The 27,472-nt window shown below is 41.0% G+C and overlaps 1 protein-coding gene across 7 annotated transcripts in view; it reads left to right on the top strand.

The window, feature by feature from the left end:
- LOC124714486 (thymocyte selection-associated high mobility group box protein TOX-like) overlaps positions 1-27,472 on the top strand; it is a 488,444-nt gene that overhangs the window by 435,455 nt on the left and 25,517 nt on the right. For 5 of the 7 annotated variants that reach the window (XM_047243029.1, XM_047243024.1, XM_047243027.1 and 2 more), the window contains 4 exons: positions 3,433-3,539; positions 3,669-3,900; positions 12,326-12,441; positions 16,426-16,561. In XM_047243029.1, coding sequence (XP_047098985.1) covers positions 3,433-3,539; positions 3,669-3,900; positions 12,326-12,441; positions 16,426-16,561 — 591 coding nt within the window. Of the gene's footprint in view, positions 1-2,564; positions 2,593-3,209; positions 3,240-3,432; positions 3,540-3,668; positions 3,901-12,325; positions 12,442-16,425; positions 16,562-27,472 lie in introns of those variants that run through there. The other 2 variants (XM_047243030.1, XM_047243032.1) reach the window with 2 other exon arrangements.

The following is a 27,472-nucleotide window of genomic DNA, read 5'->3' as shown; positions in this document are numbered from 1 at the left end:
TATTAGTCGTACAGATCAGATAGGTGCGTCGATAAGAGATTCCTCTCATATGACACACATACTAGAAATAATGCCGTGTATAACGCATCAGACGTGTTTTTCTGTGGAAGATTCGATTGACTTGTCGCCTTGTCATCAAACGTTTGCGATTCTCATTCGAAAGCCACTTCCTTTCGGCTGCTATCAGGTTAGTTGTACAGAATCAACTGTCATTATAGGTCCCTACCTTACACTTGACTGTTACAAACGGACGTAACACCACGACACACACAGACACAAATCTGAATAAAGCGATCAACAAGAAAAAAAAAGTAGGAGATTTGAACACGGCTCGCCATCATAGCAGTCCAACACCGTAATTACTTAACCACGATGCCATTTCTCTGCCTGGCTGCTCTATATTCTGACTACTTCTTGTTCTTGGACCGCTTGCTGTTACTATTTTGCTTTTTTGCACAGTCCAGTGCAGTACACCTTCTGCCTGTTTTCATGCTTGGTCCTTATTCAGGTTTAGACGGGCTGTCTATTAGGCTCTCTTACCGAGGAATCGGACGGGGATGCGATGGGGAGTTTCCCTTGTCAGTCGTGTTACCCTAAAAGAACGACGACTTCCCTCCAGGAATTCCATCACATGTGGATCGAACCTATCAGTAACAAATCTATCGCACGCCTCTGAACTGCTTCGATATCTTCCTTTAAGATGACTCGATGGAGATCCCAAACACTGTCGCAGTACTCGAGAATGGGTCACACAAGTGCTGTTCGTGCGGTTTCCTTATACAGGGTGACCCAGGAACAATCATCAGTATTCAGGGATATGACAGGAACGATCATTTTAAGCAATAAATTTCGTATGGACAATGCTCTGTTTCGCATTGTTCCCGAGATAGAATGCATTTTCTGTACTATTCAGTACTTTGTCAGGTTTACACGCGTACACAAGTACAACAATTAGTAAACAGTACAACATGCGTTTTACAAAGTATCAGCTGAAAGATCCGAGGGTGGTGTGTGAAGTCCGGTAAATATGCAAGAAAAAATGTTCCGTAAACACCTCTCCTTTCTTTTCGACATAGTCTCCTTTGAGGGATATACACTTGGTCTAGCGATCCTACATCATTTTCATTCCATCAAAAAACTAGGTTCTGTCAAACTCTACAAAATACAAGTTGACTACCAAAGTTTCAAGGTAGGGAACAGAAAGAAGTCACTTGGGTTTAACTCAGGTGGGTAGGGTGGTTGAGGAACCAATTCATGCACTATCGCCATTGTTATCGCTCATGGGTGTGGTGGTGCATTGTCAAGAGCAGTTTTTTCCGTGCCAGCCTTGGTCTTCTTTCAGCCTACGGAAATTTCAAACGACCCAATACAGAAGCGCAATAGGGTCCAGTTATAGTTCTGCCTTTTACCAAGTAATCTATGAAGATTATTCCTTGGGAATCCCAAAAAATAGTGGCCATCACCTTACTATCTGACGAAACAGTCATTCTTCGATGCACATTCAAGAGTCTTTTTTTGTCCACTTTTTTGACTGCTGTTTTGGCTCTGGTTTGTAATGATGGCTCCAGGTTTCATTCAAAAGTTTTTCATAGCAAATTCTCCGGGCAGGATATTATGCACTCGCTCAGTTGCGATGAAATCAGTCTCAGCAATCTCTCGATTTTTTATTCGACGGCCTTGCAATACCACATCATGGATTTGGTCAATGGTTTCCTTTGTGGTGACCTCAATTGGACGGCCGTAGGGCGTTTCGTTTCGATGCCTGTCTAACGACGTTTACATTCATTAATCCAAGAGTAAATAGTCTTCAATGATGGCGCAAGGTCCGCGTGAACGTCATCCAATTCTGTTTTGATTTATGGGGCTGTCCAACCCTTCAGTGGAAATGTTTAATAACAGCACGAAGTTCAGTTACCTCCATTTTCAATCGCAGTCGATACACTAACCAATTCAGATGGCTGTCAACAGCGAACTGTACGCTGTACATTGATAAAAATTTTTATACGATCCTTGGAATATTCTAGCTTACCAACCGTGGAGGTGCAACAAGAATGTTCCATTCGTTCATGGAAATTTACCAGACTTATCAAACCACCCTCGTACGTTTTTTTCCATCACATTTACTTCTAATCATTATCGTACACGTACACGCTGTTGGCCCACGTTGTCGGACAAACTTTTGCAACGGCGTCTGACGCCCGTTGAAGGAGGCACTGTGAATGCAGCCTTACTGAGGTACACCACGGAAAAGAGGTAAAGCTTAATAAATCTTATATCTCTACAAAGATGTTAAAATGTAGCCGATCTCTCGAAAGGCGGGAGCCAACAGCCTGTGGATTGCGGGTCGTGCGAAGCTTTAGCCAGGAGCATCAGCCTGCGCCTCGGCAGTTTGCGGCACACCGTCCCCCAGGCCACCTAATGACGGCAGATGGCGCGTGTCAGGTGCCGCCTGTTGCAGGCAGCCCCTCGCTGCTGTATACCTGGAGCCCCTTCCCTTCTGCCCCGCTCGCTCGGCGCTCTCCTCTTGTCCCTAGTTCTTACGCAGCCAGTTGCTACCGGGGCGCGATGGCGAAAACATCGGAGCTGGCTAAAGTAAGTACTCTCTCCCATCTCCGTGTACGCCAGTCTTCTACGTAAACTTTGTCACACAATGAAGAAACTTAGAGCGAGTATTATTTTCCATTTAGTTCCTCTGATCAATATCAAGAAGCTTGCGATTTACAGGAAACGCTGGATTCTGTAAAACGCCTAAGAGCGAGCTACAAAAAGGACTGCTTCTCAAAGCTGAGAGCTTGTTATGACGCAAGCGTGCGCACGACTCTCATTGGCTGGCCTGTGACGCATCGGCTTATCACGCGGCGCAGCACGTGGTCTCTACCCACTACATTTACAAGTGCACTGAGCCGTAGCCGCTGTCAGTGGGAATAGAAAGCTGTAACGGGAACGCTGGTAGACTTCAATGGCACACGATCGTCTTCGACAGGATCAGTGTGCATAGATTTTTTTTCGTTCCTGTTTACGTATATTTTTCATCAGAAGTAGTAAGGAGTTATCTTGCTGTTGGTTCAACACAAATATGCGCCTGTGGTGACAGATATGGACAAATTAATGGGCAACGTACCTGAAGTGTTGTTACTCAGTAGTCATAGAATCATGGATTTAAACGGAGAGAGGTAAATTCAAGATCACTTATACCAATTTTCACACGTCGCTCACCAGCTGAAATGAGCATTCTTCTGGTAATTTGAAAGATAACTTCGTCCCCCCCCCCCCCTCTCTCTCTCTCTCTCTCTCTCTCTCTCTCGTGTGTGTGTGTGTGTGTGTGTGTGTGTGTGTGTGTGTGTGTTTTCATTTGTAGCTGTATTCAGATCTGGCGCAAAGTTTTAAAAATGTTCTGAAATAGTCCTAATGAAGTGATTCTCGTCTTTTTAGATGCTGCCAAGTCAGAGTCCCGAAATGGTGATGAATGATCCTTCAGGGTACCAGCAACCTCTATACCTTTCTGGACCTCCAGAACATTCTATGGGAATGAGTGTCAGGTAATATACTGTCACACTTCTTCAAAACATTCATAATAGGAATGTATTATAAGGCCACGCGATTAACATTTTTGACATTTACAGATAAGAGAGTCATAATTGTTATGTGATTTTTGTTTTGTTATTTAGCTCATCTTACAGCAGTCCACAACCTACGTACACAATGGCAAGCCCAAATCCGCTGCTCATGCAACAGCAGCAGCAGCAATCGCAAATGTTGCTGAACCCAGGAATGGGTTATGGTCGGTCACCGCAGGGTGGTAGTCCTCCAGCACCAGGGAGTGCTTCCATCCCTAGTCATGGCCAGGAGAATGCAACAACCAGCGAGGATAGTGATGACAGCACCCCACACTCCGCAATGGTTCGTAAATGATCAGCTGCTGCCATCAAACCACCTCACTATTTTTCTGTTCTGGCATATCGACTCTGTTTCACTTTTCATGTTACCCTCAAAACTTACATTTGGTACTCAATAGCACATACACAATAAAACACAAATTACAACAGACAATACATATCTGTTATGATCATTTATACCTATTGCAACAGACAATGCGTATCTATTATGATCATTTATACCTACACTTTATTTTCAAAACTTCTGATGCTATTCTTTTACACAACTCCTGCTTTCCCCAACCTATACTGTCTTCCCTAAGTTAATTACAGTGCTCATTTCGAGTCACTCTAGCAAAACTGTTAATTCCTGTGACTGGGGCATGTGTTTGGTATGTTGTATGGCATTTATGGCAATTTCTTGGTATATATTATAAGTATTCTGCCCACATCCTTTCCCACTTGTCTACATATTCTGTACACCTTTCTGTTCTCCTACATAAATAACAACTGAACCTATGGTTCTAGGAACTTAACATTACATATGTTACATGATGCAATTTTTTTTTTGTTTGCATTCTCAATAAAGCTGTTTTCCTTTTATTATTTACCTAGAAATTTAGTGTGTGTGTGTGTGTGTGTGTGTGTGTGTGTGTGTGTGTGTAAAAAAATCAGTGGTACTGCCTCACCTTGTTAATTTATTCCTGATTTTCCTAGTTTGTGATCACAAAGTGCTGTACTTAAACAACTTACTCATTTTAACCAATGATCTGTGTCTAATTGAAATTTCTATCAGTAAGATACTTCTTACACATGTCACTGCATTCAGAAAGTTAAAGCTCTTCTCAATTTTCAAACACTGCACTGCTTTACAAGGCAAGGTCCTAAAGGAATGGTATATCCTTGCCTTCATCTGACCTTTCAACTGATACATCCAGCTAGTTCTAAGAAGACACAGAGTTTAATTAGACTCCAAACCACACTACTGTATATGTAATATCTGTATAACTGTGAAATTAGGTCAAAAGTTAAAAAAATAGCTGATGGTTGTTAAGATTGACATTGATTAATCTTGGTTATTATTGTCAGATTCTGCACAAGATGCAGCAGCTAATGGAGTTCATATATCAACATTGAAGTGCAGTGCACGTAAGAATGATGGTTTAAAAAAGATGAACAACTTGGAAATTATTCACTTTTAAGAGAAAATGAGCACAGAATATGACAACTTTGTCACTGACAATGTAGTGTACCATATAGCCAAATTTTTTCCATTGTTAATAGAATTATGAGCAACAGAGTGAAGTTAGTAACAAAATAGAATGTTGTGTATCATTGGAGACCTCTGTTGATGGGTACAGCAAATTTTCCAAAACAAAATGTTAATTTTGCAAGTAATGTTATAATTGAGAAATTAAATGGAATATTAGCATTCCAGATCAAAACAGTGAACTTATACATATCAGTGTACACAAGAGAGCAGTAGCATGTTACCACTACAAGTACACTGGAAATCTCAAGGCAACTTACATACCAAAACTCCCTGTATGAACTGATGCATCTCTAATACCTTTGAGACTAAAATAAATGTTTCCACAATTTTATGCCTAGCTAAAGAATCAATACATGTAGTAATATGCAAGTTCCCCAAGAGAAATATGATAACTATTTCCTAATCCAAGACACACAGGCAGTAGGTCTGCCTTAATTATATGTTTTGGTGTTACAATCAGTATAGCAATGATATTAAATTGATCTAAGTCTGGCACAGGTATTTGAGTTACAAATAAAAGATGAAAATGTTCTCCAATTTTTATAGTACTATAACTGAAATGTTTCCAGCATACTGATGTGTCATCAGCAGGTCTTTTACTTGACTGTAAAACACTTACTTATATTGTTGCTGTAATTATTTAGTCCAGAAGCACATAATTATTTAGTCCAGAAGCAGAATAAGAAAAATGCTCTTTATACTTACATTTTACGGTGGCTTTCCCAATCTGTTCCATAAGAACCTTCTTGGACCTACAATAGTTACGAAACAAGAAAAATTAGTAAAGAAAACTACAACCGTAATATCCAGTAAAGTTAATTCTACCTGTTGGTCATATGGCATTAAATTTCAGAAATAATTTCTTCCTTATTTTTTCAGTACAGTGAAAAAAGGTAAGCTACCCAGAATCTGGTATCAGGACAGAAGCAGATAATGTCAGCGTGAAAGAAAATATTACTTTGAAAATATAATGTTATCCCATTAAGGTTTATTAACTTATTGGTAATGCAGAATCATTAGTACAATCTGAAACTGTGACTGTAAATTGAAATCTAGCAACTAGGCAGCAATAACTACGCTGTTGGGTATCCTCGTTCAAACATTTGCATACAAAATACTGCAGCACTATCCATTTAATCTTCTAGTTTACAGTACCTAAGCTTTACAATAGCAATAAAACATTCACCATTGACTGTTTGCCTTGTTCCCCCCTCTATTTCTCATGTACTGAAAAGTTTACCTGCTACCATACCATATTGCTAGTACAAATATATCAACAAAAACAATAAGTGTTTGAAAATATAATCTAATTGGATAGATAACAAAATCTGCTTACCAAGTGGCTGCAAGAGAACACACAGATAGAGATATTTAAATTTGCAAGCTTTCGTGGCTCGTTCTTCTGGCTGAATGGTTGAAGGAGAAGGAAGAGGGGTGAATGAAAAGCATAGGTGAAATTTAGAAAATGGGGAGATTTGGAAATATGCCCACAACTCCGGATCAGGTGAGACTTACCAGATGAGATGAGAAGGAAAGTGTATAGCTTCTCCAAGTATTTTATGAAACCATCAAGACTATTTTCAAAACGTGTCACCTCAACTGTAATGTGACAGTACTTTTTTTTTTCTTCTCCAACAAAATGACTTCATTGTGTGTAACAATATCTAGCATAGAATGCAAAAATATATAGTCAGCACATGGTCTGTAGTAGCCAGTTTGTTGTCGTGTTTCACATAAGACGACCAGTTCTGCCTACTATAAAGATTCTACTAGCTTGCCATACCCTCTCCAGTGGCACTGTTAAGTTCCCCACATTACGCTTATCCACAGTTTTTAACATGCTGACCACTACAAAGTTGCCGCCTGCCACGGCAGAGTCTTAGCACCTGATGCCATGTGCCTGTAAATGGCAAAAACGGAGCCTGATGTGTGACACCATGGCCTGCCCTGGTGATGAGCATTCATCACCACAAGTGCAGTAGTCAAAATGTTAATTAGCAGAGGCTATAAAACATATAAAAAACAAGGCATAGTAGAAAGACTTGGATGTCATAGGAGATACTGAATTTAACTGATGTAAGGACAAAATGTAAAAATGCAGGAATGAAGCAGGAAAAAGGGGAGTACAAATGTCTAAACAATTAGACTGGCAGGAAGTGCAAAAGGGCTAAGCAGGAATAGCTACAGGACAAATGTGATGATATAGAAGCATATATCACAAACAGAAAGACAGATACCGCCAACAGGAAAATTTAAGAGGCTTTTGGAGAAAAGAGAAGCAGCTGTATGAATATTAAGAGCTTGGATAAAAATCCAGTACCAACCAAAAAAAAAGAGAAAGGTGGAAAGTGTATTTAGAGGGGACGTACCAGGGAAATGAACTTGAAGGCAATAGTATAGAAAGAGAAGATGACATGAGAGACGAATTTTACAGGGCAGTATAAGGCCTAAGTTGAAACTAGGCACTTGGAGTAGGTGTCAGAAGTATTGGTGTCCTTGGGGAACGCCAGCCATGACGAAACTATTCCACCTGGTATGCAAGACTACGAGACTGGCGAGATGCTATCAGACTTCAAGAAAAATGTAATAATTCAAATTCCAAAGAGAACAGTTTAATAAATCCTAGTTGCAATCTCTATAGGAGAATGGAACAACTGGTAGAACAACGGGGAAAGATCAGTTTGGATGCTGGAGAAATGTAGGAAAATGTGAGACAATACTGACTCTGTCACTTTTCTTACAACATAGGCTAAGGAAAGGCACTTGTAGGCTTAGGGAAAACTTTTGACAGAAACCGGATGGCTATTATAAGTCTAGGGGCGTGGAAGGGTAGCAGTAGTTGAGAAGGGAGTGAAACAGGATTGTAGCCTATCCCTGATGTTATTCACTCTGTATACTGAGCAAGCAATAAGGAAAACCAAAGCAAAAAATATGGAGGAGAAATTAAAGTTGAGGGAGAAGAAATAAAAGCTATGAGGTTTACTAATATCAAATTCTGTCAAAAATTGCAGAGAGACTGACAGTGCAGTTGAATGGAATAGACAGTGCCTTGAAGTGGGGTATAAGACAAACATCAACAAAAGCAAATAAAGGGTAGTGGAATGTAGTCAAATTAAATTGGGCAATGCAGAGGGAATTAGGTTAGGAAATGATACACTAAAAATAGTAGATGAGCTTTGCTATTTGGGCGGTAAATTAATGGATGATGTCCGAAGTAGAGATAATATAAAATGTAGACTGTCAATCACAACAACAGCATTTCTGAAGAAGAGATATAGACTTGAGTGCTGGAAGTTTTCTTGACAGTATTGGCCTGGAGCTTCTGTAAATGATATTTTCCAAACAATTTTACCTTCTGACATATTTTGTCCATGTCCAATCAGTGTTTTAGGAATAGTTTTCTGGGGTTGCTCATCACTTAAAAACAAGGTATTGAATACACAAAAGTGGGCAGTAAGAATAATATGTGGTGGTCACTCACAGGTGTTGTTTAATTACCTCTTCAAGGAGCTAAACATTTTAATTGGCCTTCACATTACATATTTTTGCTAATGAAATTTGTCATAAATAATCCATTACAATTTGAGAACAGTAAGGTCCACTAAAGGGAAAGAGACCTTTATTGTGTATTAATACAGCTGTCAATGGCTCAGAAAGGAGCTCAGTAAGCAGCAACAAAAATCTTTGATCATTTGCCCTGTAACATAAAATGTCTGACAGGTAGCAAAGCAAATTTTAAATCTAACCCAAAATCATTTCTGCTGGACAATTCCTATCCCATAGGTGAATTTTTATTTAAAATGTGTTATCCTGAAAAAAGACTTGTTTTTAAGTGTTGTTGCATAAGCTGAACTAAAAAAATGGGTTTATCAATGTTACCTCTAACCATGTATACATATCCTGTAAACTGATTTGTTCCATATCATTTCTCAAAAAGAAGCATTCAAATGGTGTATGGAACATCTAACTTATTTACTTACTTACTTACTAACTAATCTTGTATGGAAATGAATCATGGATAGAAAACAGTTCAGGCAAGAAAAGAAACTTTTGAAATATGGTTCTGCAGAAAAATGGTGAAGATTAGATGGGAAGATGTAGCCAATGAGAAGGTAATGAATAGAATGGGGAAGAAGAGAATAAAAGAAGGGATTAGTTGATAGGGCTCTTTCTGAGACATCAGATCATCACCAATTTAGTACTGGAGTAGAATGAGACCAAGAGATGAATACAGTAAGCAGGTTCAAAAAGTGTGGGTTGCAGTAATTATTCAGAAATGAAGGTGCTTGTGCAGGAGACAGTAGCCTGTAGAGCTGCATCAAACCAGTCTTTGGACTGAAGACAACAACAGGAACAACAACAACATAGTTTGCTTTGGTTAAAATCTCAAAATCTCTTGTATTCAAGAGTTCTTTACTTACATTTTTTTCCCACTGTGTGCTAGGATAAACATCATGCAGTTGGTTCCATCAACTGCCATTGTCATGTGTTTGAAGTGTCAGTACATACATTGTTTTAATCACAATACCTTAAGTTACTGTAACAGAACTTTGTTGGCATTTGTGTTGTAAAACTAAGAGACTTCCCCATGGACATAGTGAACTAGATGAAACATGCAACACGTTTTTACGGCTCCTGGTTGTGAAGTCTGGTCGAAGTTTCATTTTGTCAGGGAAGTAGTTATTGCCCTAAAGTGAAACTTATTGATCAGTTTTAACTGCACTTGTAAGTAGTCTAATATTGCTCATTGCTAGACCCAAAAAATAACGAGACAAGATACAATATATATTTCCTGGGGTACTCTGTAGGCTTACATTACGAACTGGTGGAATATGGCTAACATAAGGCTTTCGCAATGCCAGTTCGTGCAAGTATTTACCAGCGCCATTAAACTGTTCTGTCTGTGTACATCGTATGTAACGATTACGAGGAGTAGTAATGAATCTTTCCGCTTGTATTTAGCGCCATGTCGAAAAAGCGCACCAATTGTTTGATGGAAGTATTCAAAAATTACGTTTCACTGCAATATCTTAAAGATAAAAACGTACCGTATTTGAAAGTATCTTTCTCAGTATGATACGACGACCTAGTCATCATCTCTGACTAGCGTAATAAGCTAGTATACATAGATTATACTCGAAATGGTTTTATCATACTGTCTCTAATTTTAGCAAAATTTCGTCAGTGAACTGCTAGCAAATTCGTCACTTAATAGAATCTTTGGAAACTCTCAACATTATTATAGCAGGTCAATAAAACGATTCTCGGTGATAATGGCGGTACTAGAAGATTTTCTCGGTTGTCTTCTTCTATGATTTCGAATAAAAGTTTTGATAAAAGATCAAATTCGCTCATCTGATCGTTCTGTGAGTACATATTTAGTTTCACGACGTGTAAGTACTAATCTATGAACTTTCCTTTTCTGTTCCAACACGTTATTCAGCGCCAGTTTTGAAACGAACAGAACATTAATTTTAGCAAGTTCTGAGCAGCCGTATTCTGAAGATAACTTAATAGATGAAATGCGACAAGTATTATAAATTTCATTGTTAAGTTGTTAGTTGCTATGGGTTATTGATAATTTCAGAGAATGTATTTATATGGATCATCGTTTACAATAGTTGTACCACAAGCGCAACGGGTCGTGTTGCCGTTTGCATTTGGGAGTATTATAATGATAACAGCGCATGCAGAAGTAATTTTTTTGTCACCTTTTATGGAATATTACAGGCATTTAGTAAGAATGAAAGACAATAGTCTTTGACGTGATCTGCAGCGAATAACAGATTGGTAACGACTGACAAAAAATATACGCGTGCTTCGCAGCACGTTAAGGAGGAAAACTGTAGGAAATAATGAAGTCCTCAACATTTTATTATCGTTGCGATGTTGTACACACGCCCTCTATTTCAAGCAGATGCCGATAATAATAAGGCACGTTCAAAACAAAGGGTTAACGTAGCTCTTGAAATGTGCCAGAGGTTCTGACCGGACCAACGTAGCCCTGTTATTAAGCATTCTAATACTAATGGTAGCCAGTAACGGGAAGATTCAATTTTTCAGCCCAGTGATGCTTATGATTGCGGCCGTTTCATGATGTTCGAACATATGATGCGTTCATTTCACACGTTAATGCACTTCCATCACATTTGCTTCAGCTGTCATCTAAGTCATCACCGCGTTTCATAGGAAAGTTTCTCATGATGCATTTGACGTCTGTAAATGATCTAACCGATAATAATTGTGACAAAATCGTATACAGACGATTGGGAACACTTGATTTTGAGCTACTTTTGCGACTTTAAGCTTTAGAGGCCTGTTATTTCAACAGCCATCCGCTCTATCTAATCATTTGCCTTTCGCTATCATTAAAGTCACCACTAGTATTCAGCTGTAAAATCAGTCCAGGGAAATGAATAAGTAATGAATGGCCTGGCTTGTGAGCAGTTGTCGTTTTCATTGAAGTTAAATCATTCGACCAAAATTACCAACGACATATCTATTTAAAGCTATCTTCGACAGTCATCGATATAAATATTTTTTGCAATAGGATTATTAGGCAACGATCGAAAATACCGAAACTGGTGCATGGTATCCCACATGCTCTGTAGGTGGTTTGGACCGGTCTAACCACTCCAGAGTCGTCTTGATGAACTGGATTGCTACAACTTTGATGTGGGAACTGGAGCATAATATTCAGCTACCAGGAACTATACGCTAAGATAGGCAGCTGGAGAAGCACCCCCGTTGCCCCCCCCCCCCCCCAACCCTCCCCGCCAAAAAAAAAAAAAAGAAGTTTGTGAAACTTTTATTATGAATCTGTAAATTGGTTAATGTGTTCATGAAGTGCTGCTTGACTGACTGAATGCGTTGTTACACAATTCCTGAAATGCTTTTTCAAGTGTCGAATTTCTGTTGACATTGCCATTAAAGGATTAGACAGCTTCCAATTTAGCTGAGGGAATAATACCTACAGCTTGCTGGTAGTTTGTTGAAATGTCCTCTTTTTGAGGAAGAAGTTAAAAGTAGCAAGTGATAGTCTGTGTTTCCTGTGTCGAATTCTCAAGCTGTAGCATTTCTGCAGATTAAGAACTGCTCGCTAAAGCAGGTCTCCCAGTTCGAGACCTCATCAACAATTTTTTTAGCTTGCCTGAAATGTTGGATATATCTATTTCAGATGGCTGGAATGAAGCGACCATCTCCCGAACCAGCAGACAATGGCATGTCCAAGATCCCGAAGAAGCCCAAGGTCCAGAAAAAGAAGAAGAAGAGGGACCCAAACGAACCTCAGAAGTAAGTATTAAACACTGATCATGATTTTGCAAAATGACTAGCTGCATTCGTAATAACTGCAGAATTCTTATATATCCCAGCACTGTGATTTGCTATACTTTGTGGACAGTTACAAGTAGTAAGACTGGTAAATTAAATAATAGGCGTATAAAAAATACCTCCGTTGTTATACGGAAGTAAATGTTACGTGAACTTGGGCCCTAAACGTGGAGCGACAAACTTTGACGACTGACACATGAAACTTAGATTCATGAGTCGTTCAGTTACACAGCAGTAACTTCCAGAATGGTAATGAACACATACCTGATAACACAACTTCATAAAAACCAAAACCAAAAACTGATAACTAGGTGCAATTTCAATCTCGACGAAATTGGACTGCCAACGTACATCAAACTGCTTTCCCTGCCGCCACATTACTTCGCGTCAGTGCTTCTCTCTTTACGTTTAGTTTTGTTTAAAGTCGTTACGGTAATTGCTGTGGATAAGCCTCCTGCTTGTCTCCTTTCTGCTGTTCTAGCAGTTGTTTCACCTTTACAAATATGATCATTCACTATCGTTTGATATTTGTTTAGTTTGTTCGCTTCATTTAAGCAAGTAATAAGATTTTCGCAAAAAAATTATTTGGAAGGAAAGATGTCAATAGAATAATTCGATATAGTTTGAAGAAAGCAGCAGCCTCTTGGTGGCATGATTTAAGAGTTGAGATTTTTTCAGTCACAATTCGTTATTTTGTTACCTCACCAGCTCACTATCGTCTTTCCCGACGACCGGACCATACCCATCTCTGAACTTTCTTTTTTAGTGTTGAGCTAGCTAGGCGCCTTATGCACGTAGTTTCTTATGTACAACTTGTTTGGCTAGTGATGTTGACGACATAGTTATTAACAAGTTTTACAGATGCTGCCGGCTGTGTCCAGTAATAAAGACACCTTTATTCAGACGAAGCTGAAATTCATTTCATTTACCTCGCTTTCATTTTACTTCGCAACAGTTAGATAAGCAGTTATTCGACAAGAAAATTTGCAAGAAACAATTTTCATACATATAAATCTACTCATAGCGCGTTTGGAGAGCAGTTTTCGAGATGCCAGAAACTGAAATCACGCAAGAAGTTTCAGCGTCGTTTTATATTAAGTTACAGTGTATGTAAAGAATGGTATGGAATAACAGTTGCTACAATTGCGTATATTGCCTTGCACCGAGAAGCATCAATATGTAATTGACACTAGCAGCCTCTGTAAGGAATCAGAAAATGCACAGCGGTGCGTGCTGCGAGAATGACGTGTCCATGTCCGTGTGTCATGCATCAGATACGGAACAGTATTGATCACAGGGCATTTAGCTTCGATGGGACTCCGGCCTATTCATTACGTCGTACCCGCTTCCTGAAAATAACTCACCGTGTCGATAATGGCGGAGAGTGTCCAATATCTTCTTCCTCTTCAAGCCATTTGTTATCCACAAACTTATAAATAAACGTCGTTAGTCTTTCAACTACGCAGCGATCTGTAAGTGATGGCTCCTCTTTCGAGTTTTTGAAATATGACTGTTAATATTTTTTATTTCATATTTATGGCGTCTGACGCCAGCGTTTTCGTATTTTACTGAGGTATGAAATGTAACGTCGTTCATCATGTTTGCTATGGCAGTCACTAGTTTTTTCATTCCATCTCTGTGCACATTGTTAGTTTAATGAACCAGAGAAGTTTTTGAGCCTGCAATGGCTGGACGCCGTTCGCTTGTCGTGGAGAGTGTTCCAGGAGTAAGTATACATACGTTAATTGATGGTAGTATGGACGTTGCAAAATCATAAGTATGTGTTTCGTTCTCAACGGTTTCCTGCTTATAAAAACCGAAAGTAAAATGAGCTGTATAAATTTTACCACTTAGTGAATTAACAGATCATTGATTTTTTTTAATTACGAAGAACCTTCCACCGTCAACTTAAAAGTGGATTTCTCTGCTGCTCTAGGCACGTGATTTATTGCTAACCTCTCATGTGGCGCACGCTAAAATTCAGTGGACGGCTAGAAAAATAACTAACTTCCAGACAGTCTTCCAAAAATTAAAATATACCACACGAAAATTTGGTAACTGATATAGATCATTGATGCCAAGTAGGGCCGGAAAAATGGGCATTCTACTAGTTAATTTGAAGAAGCAGCAATTTGAGGTTTACAAAGGGCAGTTGCCGTCACAATATTCGTTACAGGAGGCGTATTACAACTGTGGTAGATCATCTGCGGTTATTATGAAAACTAGTTACGTTACATAAATGATACATAACTTGTACAAGGTGATGTGTGATATTTTTGGAAACGAACTCTCACATTTCGTCCAAATAATTTCTTTCAAATAGTATGCGCCAGTACAGCCTCTCAAAAAACTTAATACAAATTCGATTATACGTCTGCATAGGTACGTTGTTCAAGAGCACTTCGTAGACAAAGCCGTTAACACGGGCTCAAAACAATACCCACGGGTGCTTTATGCAAAAGATCAGTCATGTAAATTGGATACAATCAGGTCTGGATGCAGGAATCATTGTATTTTGAGCACCCCGCAAGTAGGTGCACCGAGCAAGATGTCGCATTGGAAGGGACTGGACTTGCAGTCGAGAAGATGGCACTTAAAATCTCCGTATAGCCCTCGCAATTTATGTTTTTTTTCCAAAATCACCCGAGGCAAATGCTGGGATAATTCCCTTAAAACAGACACAGATTTCCTTGAACAATTCGAGCCTGAGACCTTTCTCTGATGAGATCGTTGTTGACGGGATATCAAACGCTAAACTTCATTTTGTAAGCAGGTGCCTTTTTTATGAGCACACGTTTGGCTGCTTGTTGTTAAGGATGAATGTGCGTACATATAGGTAAGAGACGACGCGATTGGTTGCCGTCAGTCCTTGCCCTCAGTGTTGATTGGCACTCCCCCTGTAACTCCTGCAATGTAATAGTTTGAAATGCGTGTCGCTGTATAACTGAAGGTGGGCTATAGCACCGTCGACGGCTACCAGATGGTGTTGCTGCTTCCCAAAGGTGGATCCACCAGTAACGGTGGAAGACCCTCAAAGAATGGTTTGCTACGCAAATACGGAAGCTGCCATAACGATAGCAAAAGTTATTCTTTTATTCGGTAAATGGTTCCTGTGTAAAAAAATAAATAAATAAATGTTGTGCCAATCATTTTTGAACGTCACAAGCACAATGGACAAGTATCATCGATAATGAGCTAGGCACAAGCTATCTCTTCCATCTGGGGCAAATGGGTAAAAACCACACAAATCAAACAGAATTCTGAATGTTATTTGAGCCCTGCCAAAATTAAACCATCGTATCAAGCACATCTTCGCAAAACTTCAAATACCGAGCCTTCTGTATCTGGATAAGAGATTGCGCTGTTCGCTGTCTAGAATGTTTTCTGATGTCGATGCCCTCATACAAGTTATTAAGAGACGGCAGCACAATCAGTATCAAAAGCAGGCTGATTGCGCCATGAAATGCAACGGGCGTCCTCTTCAGTCATCGCCCTAAATCGAAATTTTCTTCAATAGCGGGCATTAACCCTGGAACGACTCCCATCCTCAAGAGTGTTTCTTTCTTGTTTGCATTTGTCGAACCAGGCAGAACACAAGTCCATAATAGAAGAGCACCAAATGTACTCGTCTGAAGCACTAATCTGCCCTCGGGCAAACTATGCACTAATAATAACAACAATAATAATAAATCTTCGAAGAAGATGCTACCGTTTAATCTTTGCTACCGACAGGACTGAATACCGTGCGAAACATAATACGAGAAGCCTGTCATATTGAAAAAAATTTTTAATGGTTTCTTTATACATTTTAAATGAAGGCTTAAGAAGATATCCACGAATGGCGTCCCATTCGGTAATTCGCCGAGTGCAGTTCTGTTGTAGATAGATCGAGAGATATTTCGCGGCTTGCATGTATACGGGAGTGATGCCATGTTTTCTTCACAGGCCTGTGTCGGCGTATGCGCTGTTCTTCAGGGACACCCAAGCCGCTATCAAGGGACAGAACCCGAATGCGAGCTTCGGCGAGGTCTCCAAGATTGTGGCGTCTATGTGGGATGCTTTGGACGCCGAGCATAAGAACGTGAGTACAAGATGCACTGCACGCTGTTTTAATTTCCTGTAAGCTTTATTTTCGTAGTAACCCTATTGAAGCAACTAATAATCAATTACTAGGCACCGGCCTAGGAGGAACATCGTCGTCTGCCGATCTGTCATGCACCTGAAAATTTTTCACTGCACGCCGACGCGTTTAATAAAATTGTTATGAGAGATTACTAAGGATTCAGTTGGGAAGCAATAATGGGTGGGAGATATGATTAGGTATCGTTGGTCATTCCGCGATGTAGTATGTTGACAGCCACTAGAACAAAATTATTCAAATATAATTGAAAGGTGTGGAAGGATAAAAAATATTGAAGCAGTGATGTCCGATCTTTAACACAATACGGTTTGTCTACATAACTAACGTGCTTGGTAGATGGTCCAAGGAAGATCTTCGCTACATTGCAAGAGCTTAGAAAAAACCGAGACATTTAAATAAATCATCTTAGATAAATCACTTGATCCTTTGAATAATTTACTTTGGTTTATTCTACGTTTTACACTAACTCTTGCATTTTATATTTACAACTCCTTTATAGTCACTGCCATTGGCGTTTTCTGCCTAATTGAAGCAATAGCCACTGTTTTCGAGATTTCATGTACAGATCATGCTCCATTTTCAGGCATGCTGAATTCATTGCTTCTCCAGTTGAAATTTACGACATTTCAGTCATTTTTTTAAGTGACGAAACCATAATACGTGTACTTCGTTTTTAGTCATCAGCATCGTCATGGATTGGAACTATTGGCCTATTCTGCCTCCAAACTGTCACTATCTTTTTAAAGGGTGGTCAGTATTTTATTTTCGTATGTGATTATATTTCAAAGCAGTCTTGTTGATTCTATTATTTCCACGCATTAAACGTGATTCTTCCAGTTCATTCTGTTTTTCTTAATAGGATCTGTACTTCACTCCACATTTATTTCCTAGCTAATATCAACATCTTTATATATCTATTATCCATTTCATAATGATTCATCCCTGACTTGGAGTTCATATTCTGGTCACATCCCTTGACGATCACCGAAGTGTTGCACATTGCCGGAATCGTGGAAATATCTACTTTTATTTGATGTATGAATATTTCATTTTATTTGAAAAAGGGACGACATATGAGGTAATACACTCCTGGAAATGGAAAAAAGAACACATTGACACCGATGTGTCAGACCCACCATACTTGCTCCGGACACTGCGAGAGGGCTGTACAAGCAATGATCACACGCACGGCACAGCGGACACACCAGGAACCGCGGTGTTGGCCGTCGAATGGCGCTAGCTGCGCAGCATTTGTGCACCGCCGCCGTCAGTGTCAGCCAGTTTGCCGTGGCATACGGAGCTCCATCGCAGTCTTTAACACTGGTAGCATGCCGCGACAGCGTGGACGTGAACCGTATGTGCAGTTGACGGACTTTGAGCGAGGGCGTATAGTGGGCATGCGAGAGGCCGGGTGGACGTACCGCCGAATTGCTCAACACGTGGGGCGTGAGGTCTCCACAGTACATCGATGTTGTCGCCAGTGGTCGGCGGAAGGTGCACGTGCCCGTCGACCTGGGACCGGACCGCAGCGACGCACGGATGCACGCCAAGACCGTAGGATCCTACGCAGTGCCGTAGGGGACCGCACCGCCACTTCCCAGCAAATTAGGGACACTGTTGCTCCTGGGGTATCGGCGAGGACCATTCGCAACCGTCTCCATGAAGCTGGGCTACGGTCCCGCACACCGTTAGGCCGTCTTCCGCTCACGCCCCAACATCGTGCAGCCCGCCTCCAGTGGTGTCGCGACAGGCGTGAATGGAGGGACGAATGGAGACGTGTCGTCTTCAGCGATGAGAGTCGCTTCTGCCTTGGTGCCAATGATGGTCGTATGCGTGTTTGGCGCCGTGCAGGTGAGCGCCACAATCAGGACTGCATACGACCGAGGCACACAGGGCCAACACCCGGCATCATGGTGTGGGGAGCGATCTCCTACATCACTGGTGATCGTCGAGGGGACACTGAATAGTGCACGGTACATCCAAACCGTCATCGAACCCATCGTTCTACCATTCCTAGACCGGCAAGGGAACTTGCTGTTCCAACAGGACAATGCACGTCCGCATGTATCCCGTGCCACCCAACGTGCTCTAGAAGGTGTAAGTCAACTACCCTGGCCAGCAAGATCTCCGGATCTGTCCCCCATTGAGCATGTTTGGGACTGGATGAAGCGTCGTCTCACGCGGTCTGCACGTCCAGCACGAACGCTGGTCCAACTGAGGCGCCAGGTGGAAATGGCATGGCAAGCCGTTCCACAGGACTACATCCAGCATCTCTACGATCGTCTCCATGGGAGAATAGCAGCCTGCATTGCTGCGAAAGGTGGATATACACTGTACTAGTGCCGACATTGTGCATGCTCTGTTGCCTGTGTCTATGTGCCTGTGGGTCTGTCAGTGTGATCAAGTGATGTATCTGACCCCAGGAATGTGTCAATAAAGTTTCCCCTTCCTGGGACAATGAATTCACGGTGTTCTTATTTCAATTTCCAGGAGTGTCTTTAAGAGAAAGTGTACTTTTTCGAGCATTTTTGGCGAGTGTTAACTTTGAGTTGTCGTAGAACTCGGGTCGTAATGAGGAGCAAAAAAAAGGTTCCTTTGCAAAGTTTAAAGAGAACAGCTCTCTACTTACAGGAGAATTTTCGTTGCTTTCCGATTAGTCGTTTTGTCCTAATAATGGTGGATGTAGATTGCCGCATTTCGCATAATGGTAATATGTATTTTTTCAAAACGAAAAGTGTAAATGCAAGATGTACTGTTGCCTTTCACAGTTATTTTTATATGCACATTAGTCTACATAAATCACTTCCGCAGCTCGTGATCACGCGGTCGCCTTTTGGCTTCCCGAGCGCGGGGTCCCGGATTCGATTCCCGGCGGGGGTCAGGGATTTTCATCTGCCTCGACATGACTGGGTGTTTGTGTTGTCCTCATCATTTCATCATCATTCATGAAAGTGGCGGGATTGGACTGAGCAAAGGTTGGGGATTTGTACGGCCGCTGATAACCGCGCAGTTTAGCGCCCCACATAATCATCGTTACATAAATCACTAATATCACTTACTTTTGTGGTCAATATGGGCCACGTGGTCGCGTATGCCATGTTTCCGGATCTGTGAACAGTATGTACACTTTGTTATTCATTGTTGCTGTGTTCACGTCGTGGCTTCCCGTCAGTAGGAAACAATCGTACAACCTGTCCATCCATTGAACTATAGTTGCCTTACACTTGGGTGAAATCATGCACCTTTGACGGAGTTGTCGGAATTCCATGGTTATCAGTGGCTTTCAGTGCACTTGATTACTTTGAGGCCGAAAAAGAACGGGATGGAAGTAGTCCCATATCACAGCCAGTAATGTGCCGGTATTAGTGAAAGTACAGGGTTATTACAAATGATTGAAGCGATTTCACAGCTCTACAATAACTTTATTATTTGAGATATTTTCACAATGCTTTGCACACACATACAAAAACTCAAAAAGCTTTTTTAGGCATTCACAAATGTTCGATATGTGCCCCTCTAGTGATTCGGCAGACATCAAGCCGATAATCAAGTTCCTCCCACACTCGGCGCAGCATGTCCCCATCAATGAGTTCGAAAGCATCGTTGATGCGAGCTGCAGTTCTGCCACGTTTCTTGGTAGAGGAGGGTTAAACACTGAATCTTTCACATAACCCCACAGAAAGAATCGCATGGGGTTAAGTCGGGAGAGCGTGGAGGCCATGACATGAATTGCTGATCATGATCTCCACCACGACCGATCCATTGGTTTTCCAATCTCCTGTTTAAGAAATGCTGAACATCATGATGGAAGTGCGGTGGAGTACCATCCTGTTGAAAGATGAAGTCGGCGCTGTCGGTCTCCAGTTGTGGCATGAGCCGATTTTCCAACATGTCCAGATACACGTGTTCTGTAACGTTTTTTTCGCAGAAGAAAAAGGGGCCGTAAACTTTAAACTGTGAGATTGCACAAAACACGTTAACTTTTGGTGAATTGCGAATTTGCTGCACGAATGCGTGAGGATTCTCTACCGCCCAGATTCGCACATTGTGTCTGTTCACTTCACCATTAAGAAAAAATGTTGCTTCATCACTGAAAACAAGTTTCGCACTGAACGCATCCTCTTCCATGAGCTGTTGCAACCGCGCCGAAAATTCAAAGCGTTTGACTTTGTCATCGGGTGTCAGGTCTTGTAGCAATTGTAAACGGTAAGGCTTCTGCTTTAACCTTTTCCATAAGATTTTCCAAACCGTCGGCTGTGGTACGTTTAGCTCCCTGCTTGCTTTATTCGTCGACTTCCGCGGGCTACGCGTGAAACTTGCCCGCACGCGTTCAACCGTTTCTTCGCTCACTGCAGGCCGACCCGTTGTACTGCGCATACCATCGCCGAATGGAGTTAGCAGTTGGTGGATCTTTGTTGAACTTCGTCCTGAAGTGTCGTTGCACTGTTATGACTGACTGATGTGAGTGCATTTCAAGCACGACATACGCTTTCTCGGCTCCTGTCGCCATTTTGTCTCACTGCGCTCTCGAGCGCTCTGGCGGCAGAAATCTGAAGTGCGGCTTCAGCCGAACAAAACTTTATGAGTTTTTCTACGTATCTGTAGTGTGTCGTGACGATATGTCAATGAATGGAGCAACAGTGAATTTATGAAATCGCTTCAATCATTTGTAATAGCCCTGTACAATGAAGCGCGTTCTGCGAGGATATAGAGAAACTTCATGTCTTGTTAGCACCAAAAAGGAGTACCGGCAGGCGACAGAATTTTCCATTGAACACGTTTCAGACGGAGGCACAAGAAAGAAAATCCACGATTTCTATGTGGCAAAGCAGTTACCAACAGTAGCTGCCGAATTTGAAAAGCTAAAGACTGAAGTGAAAGACTTTCCTGGTATGAGTGAAACAGACCATTGGGTTCCATTCGGAAATTTGGCATGGGATGGAAAATAAGCGAGTTACAGGAAAAAGAAACGAGTTCTTGAGGTAAATAAGACACTTGCCAAACACTAGAGGACTATTTATTACACTGATGAGCGTTGGCGTAGTGCAAATCATTCCAGAAAGTTTGGATGATAGGAACGAAAAATGACTTATGCATCAGGAAATCTATACCTTTATCACAGAGCAAGGGTTCAAGAGTGGAATGGCTGGAAAGGAGGAATTCAAACACCAGTGTTTCTGAAGGGGGGGAAATTAAGATGCCACATAGGGAACGAAGATGGATTCGTGTACGGCAACAAGGAGGTGCAGTTATCATTCTGAGATGAATGCCTGATACTACAGAGTGAATTGCGAGCGTATTCGAAAAATTACCAACAGATGAGGTTCTATATCACATGATGATAAATTCAGTATTACGAAATCCATTACTGAATGGATGGAAAGAATAATGTGTTGCTTCCATCAAGTGCCACGTCGTATGAGGAATTTACTAAAGCACGACATCCAGGACACGCGCGACTGCGCACACCAAGTCACACGAATACCTTTCGGAAGTTTATTGCGCTCACTGGACAAGGAAATCAGACTTTCTTGGTTTCCTATGGCCACTGCGATTCCATCGCCATTGAACTTACCCTGGGCGCTTATCAAGAACAAGGTAGCAAAGGAGAGCAAATATTTTAAGATACGTGACACGTTACAGTTGTCTCTCTCCACTCTGGAAACTGTTCCACAAAGTGCCTGGATGAATGCAGTGAGTCATCACAAAGAGCCCACGTAGCAACACAACCAACCATTGCTGGTCCAAGCAATAGCAGCAACGAGACCTCAGTCAGCAGCGAAAGCGATTAAGGTATATCGTATTTTATACATCATTCTGTCTGCAAAATTTATTCCACCTAAATGATTTTACTTTTACTGTTAAAATGTACATCTTATTGTTCATTTTTATTCGGAGCTGCTTGCATATCGAGCGTTCACTTCGAATTTCCCATGTTATTGCACTCTACTCGCAACGGCAACTGAATGCGGTAATGCTGTATTCGAAAACTAGTACGAAGTTGCCCTTCTTCCTGGTGAATGAGCGCTTATAGCTCATAACAACAGCAGCAGCGCTTCCGTTTGAGAACTACGTTCTACCACACCCTCGCATATGTTGCGGCTAATAACACAGTTGCTTTACAAACTCTTAACTGACAAACACGGGGAGTGTTCATTAGTAACGGCACACACGGTGTAACAAACAAAAGTTAAAGCTTAGTAACGCCGGAATAGCTACAACGGTAACCTCAACCGCAGCGTTTTGTTTGACATAGCGGTGAAGCGACTAACTAGAAAATAACGGAAAGTTCGCCTGCAAATAGAACAAGGGCGCATCTTGAAACTATGCAAAAAAAATGTTTTTCCTAATTACGGTCTGACTTCTATGACCCCTCAAAGTTGACACTCACCAAAAAATGCTCGAAAGAGCACGCTTTTTATTACATATTACAGCGTATATCGCCCCCACTGTAATTAAAATGTAATATTCATACACGAAATAAAAGTAGACATTTCCATGATTCCGGAAAGGTACAACAGAATGATGTTTTGTTACACTGGGTAACCAGAATATGAGCACAAAGCCAGGGGTCAGTAATTATTATTTGATAATAACGGAGAAACCTCATTTCAGATGATTCAGTTTACCCTATTAGGCCAGAAGTTAGAGCCCAGTTTTCACATCCAACAATAATAATGGAAGAGCTTCCTTTTTAAAATGTTATGAAACTGTACGCTGACCGCATACAGTTCGTTTGTAATATGCATACATTTAACAGCATACCACGGGAGGCGGCGAATTGTAATCACATTAATGGGAGGACGAAGCTGTGTATACCCGGCCGAACATCCAGATTTAGGTTCCCCTTAGTTCCCCCAAATCGCGCAGAGCAAATGCCAGGACGGTTCTTTTGCAAAGGACACGGTCAGTTTTCTTTGCAATCCTTTCTCCAATCTGAGCTTGTGCTCCACTTCAAATAACATCGTCCTGACATGATCTTTAGTATTAGATGTATACGAGTACCAGTCTTCTGCGCGTCCCTCAGACGTTCTGTGGCGATGGGTGGCTAATAGACAAGAATTCGTTTAGTGAGAAGGGCTCTTCCCCATTTTTGGCTTGTGTTTCGTTGTCGTTCGAGACTAATGGCAGAATTTTACGCAATGTATATAAGAGCTTATCGTCGTAGGAATGCAGTTCAGAATTTCATTGCGATTGAGTCACTGTTAATGTAACTGAGGGTACTTACCTTGAATAAAATAAAGAAGCACAGTGTTTACCCAAAATGTCCATAAGTTACGAACGTCTTGCGGAATTGTTGGGAGAGAAGAAATTCATGCAGTATTTTGACAGTTGACAGCGATGGCAAACAACAGTTTTGATAAGAGCACTTATAAACAACAATCGTTAATTGCTTAAAGTTGCACTGCTTTATCAGTTCAACAAGAACATTCGAGAATAAACAGCAAAATGGAGATCATGTATCAACTATAACAGTACATTAATAAAAATAAAAAAGAGAGAGAGAGAGAGAGAGAGAGAGAGCCCTTTGCTGAAGCGTATACTACCATCTATGATCTATGAGCAACAACCCCTTCTCAGTAAAGGAGAAAGAGAATCCGACGCGGGACGTTTGCAGCAGTTAAGATGTTCAGAAACAAGACAATGAATCATCGACGAACGCAGAGTATGATGTTAAATAATACAGAGGTAGATCTGGTATCAAACCTCTGGAAATTCTTCGAACAGATACAGGAGCCTTATATATAAAATAAAAGTCACTCGTTGTGCATTGTGAAACGATTCGCATCGAATTTATTAAGCACACATGAATTTCACAAGACTGAGAGAGATGGCGTAATAATGTAAGGTTATGGGCTGACATTGGGGATGATGGATGGTTCAAACTCCGGTCCGATTATCTAGAACGTCACATTGCAACAACTACCATTTCCAAACAACAGACATATAAACAAAAATGAGGCACTCATTGTAAATTTTTTTCGCGGAATTGACAAAAGCCGTGAGGAAATGCGGACACGTGAACAAGAGGGGGGTGACTAAATCAAAAGTCTGGTGGTGCATCAGAATCCGAGCGGAGAATAAAACCAACGCTAGGTACCTTTTCGAATCGTGTAACATATCCCAGCTACGCGTACCTTCGATATGGCAACTCTGCGTCGCACAAGAGCAGTATTCTTTTCTTGAAAGAAAGGGATGCAGTGTTGTGACTCATCAGTGCTAAGCGAACGACGGGCTGTAGAAAACTTAACGTCATCGTGACACACGCCAATGACACATCCAGAAAGCAGCTTTTCCATTATTTGCCTGTTTGACGTATACTTTACAGTAAGGGCCCCGATTTATTCTCGACGAGATTTGGCGCACGTTTTTCAACAGTGTTACGTTTTAAGGGAGCGAGATGTTTCCACGAACTACTAGTGCATAGATGTATGTTGAATGCTTCCGCAGCGTCTTGAAGAAAACAAAAGCACCGCGATAAAGTGCAAGGGTGAGATCAAACATTCAAGGACGCCGCGGGACTGGTAGGAGAGAGAAGGAATGTGAAATATAGCGAACAGAGAAATTTCCAATGGGATGAGGAACAGCTCTCTATTTCAGCTCACTTTTTTTTCAGATGATAATATAAGAGAGAGTTTGAAGTTTTCACGGGTGCGGTATGCAAGGAACAAGGAAATAACGGCCCCGAGAAAGTAAGGGGTAAATGTGAACACTCCTTTGTACGACTTACTCCACATTAAAACTGAGACTGGATTAAAGTAATTGTGGAGAAACTTACATCATTGTCCGAAGGGTTTGCTGAAAATTGACAGTCTCGGTGAAGTAGATATAAACGTTTGTAAAATATCTCAAAATTTCTTTTATAATATCTCAGTAAAGTTTTACTTCGTAAAATCTCTAAGGAGTTTCAGCGACGATACTTAGAGTACACTGCAAATTATGAACAGTAATATGAGCAGAGACCAACTTGTGTGCTAAGATATTGTTTACTTTCGACTGAAATGATTATAACTTGACCTGTGTCTTATCCATTTATATTTCACTTCGATGGCGCAAATGAATACTGATAATCGGAAGATTAAATTCTGTTATATTTATTTGGCTTTGGACGATCAGCCATTAAACGACAGACTATGCACACAGTGCTCTCTGTAGTGTAATAGAAAGGATCAAATTTATCCCACGCGGCAAGCTGTTTTCAGCAGTTGCGTACTTTTCGTAAAGTTTTGCCCCGCCTGTACAATACCCTCTGTCCTGTTGTGCAGTACGTTCAGTTATTAAATAGCAGATGGTGTTTTGCAGCCTGCTTCCACCATGTTTGTTTGCCGCATCCACTTTACACACCTTTACATGAGCACTGCACTGCGTGTGTCTGAAACCGTTGAAGTCGCAAGAATTCCAGCAATTAGTTTTTTGTCTCTGTCCACTGCTGACAGAGCCATCAAATAATAAAGTAGAACAGCTCTGTAGTTGACATTGTTGAATGCACGTTTCATGTCGTAATGCTGCTTAGGCTAGGGGAGTGTGATGATCATCAAAATTTGAGAACGTAAACATCGATTCGCAGTATCGATGATGTAAACATTGTAGCAACAAATTTAAAAACAAAATATCGAACTTGTTTGTTAAAAGAGAAAATAACTACCTATTGCATCTACATACATACTCCGCAAGCCACTGTATGGTGCATGGCGTATCTTGTATCACTCGCAAATAGAATGTGGGAAAAATGACTCTGTATATGCATCTGTATGAGCCTTAATTTGTTGTATCTTATCTTCATGATCATTACGCGAAATATATGTTGGCTGCAGTAAAACGGTCAGCAGTCATTTTCAAATGCCGTTTTTCTAAATTTTTCCAGTAGTGTGCTTCTGAAAGAGCATCAGCTTCACATCAGGGATTCCCAGCTGTGCTCCCCAAACATCTCCGTAATACTTTCGCGTTGTTCGAACCTACCAGTAAGAAATGTAACAGTCCGCCTCTTTGATGTCTTCCTTTAATCCGAGCTATTACAGTTGAACCACACTTCCTCAAAATTGTCATACTGCTTTGCAATGTTAAACCGAGATATTTAAACGATAACACTAGTAATGCTGCAGCTGCACTTTATGGGTTTATTTTTTGTACTCATTTGCATTAACTTACATTTTTCTATATTCAGTGCTGACTGCCATTCATCACACCAATTAGAAATATTGTCTGACTATCTTATATCACACCACAGTCACTCAACCTCAGCACCTTCCTGTACACCCTGGCATCATCAGCAAACAACTGCAGATTGCTGCCGCTCTGTTCACAAAATCATGTATGTATACAGAATATAACAGTGGTTCTGGTTCTGTCACACTTCACTGTGGCACTCCTGATGACACTCTTGTTTCTGATGAACCATCAGCATTTTTTTTCATTTAAACAAATACATTTCATGAATGAATGAATAAAATAATGTGGCACATTATAATGAGCGACTAAAAGTTAGCATCTGTTCATCTAGTTGGTGTGGTTTCAAACAAAGCTCTGGAACTAACCACTCCAGCTCCATTTTCTCAGCGAAAGCTGGACTAACAAACCAAGCGTACACATAAGTTGAGGGAGGAATACTATCAATTCTCTAGGTGGTAACCAATCCACTGATGCCCCAACATAGCACTGCAACTGGACTATTGGATTCTGGGGAGTTTGGTTTACCACAAAAAAAAAAGAGGGCGTCGGAGACCTTTGGCAAACTTTCCACCAAAGTGAAGACATATATAGGTACACTGAACACCAGTATACTAATCAGACCAGCGAAACTACATGCATGATGCTGGACAAACAAAAGATCCAGATACAGTATGTTTAAGG

This window comes from Schistocerca piceifrons, chromosome 1 (assembly GCF_021461385.2).
Source record: "Schistocerca piceifrons isolate TAMUIC-IGC-003096 chromosome 1, iqSchPice1.1, whole genome shotgun sequence".
In the NCBI taxonomy this organism is placed as follows: domain Eukaryota; kingdom Metazoa; phylum Arthropoda; class Insecta; order Orthoptera; family Acrididae; genus Schistocerca; species Schistocerca piceifrons.
Note: the sequence above shows the minus strand (reverse complement) of the source record. Positions and strands in the feature narration are given on the sequence as shown.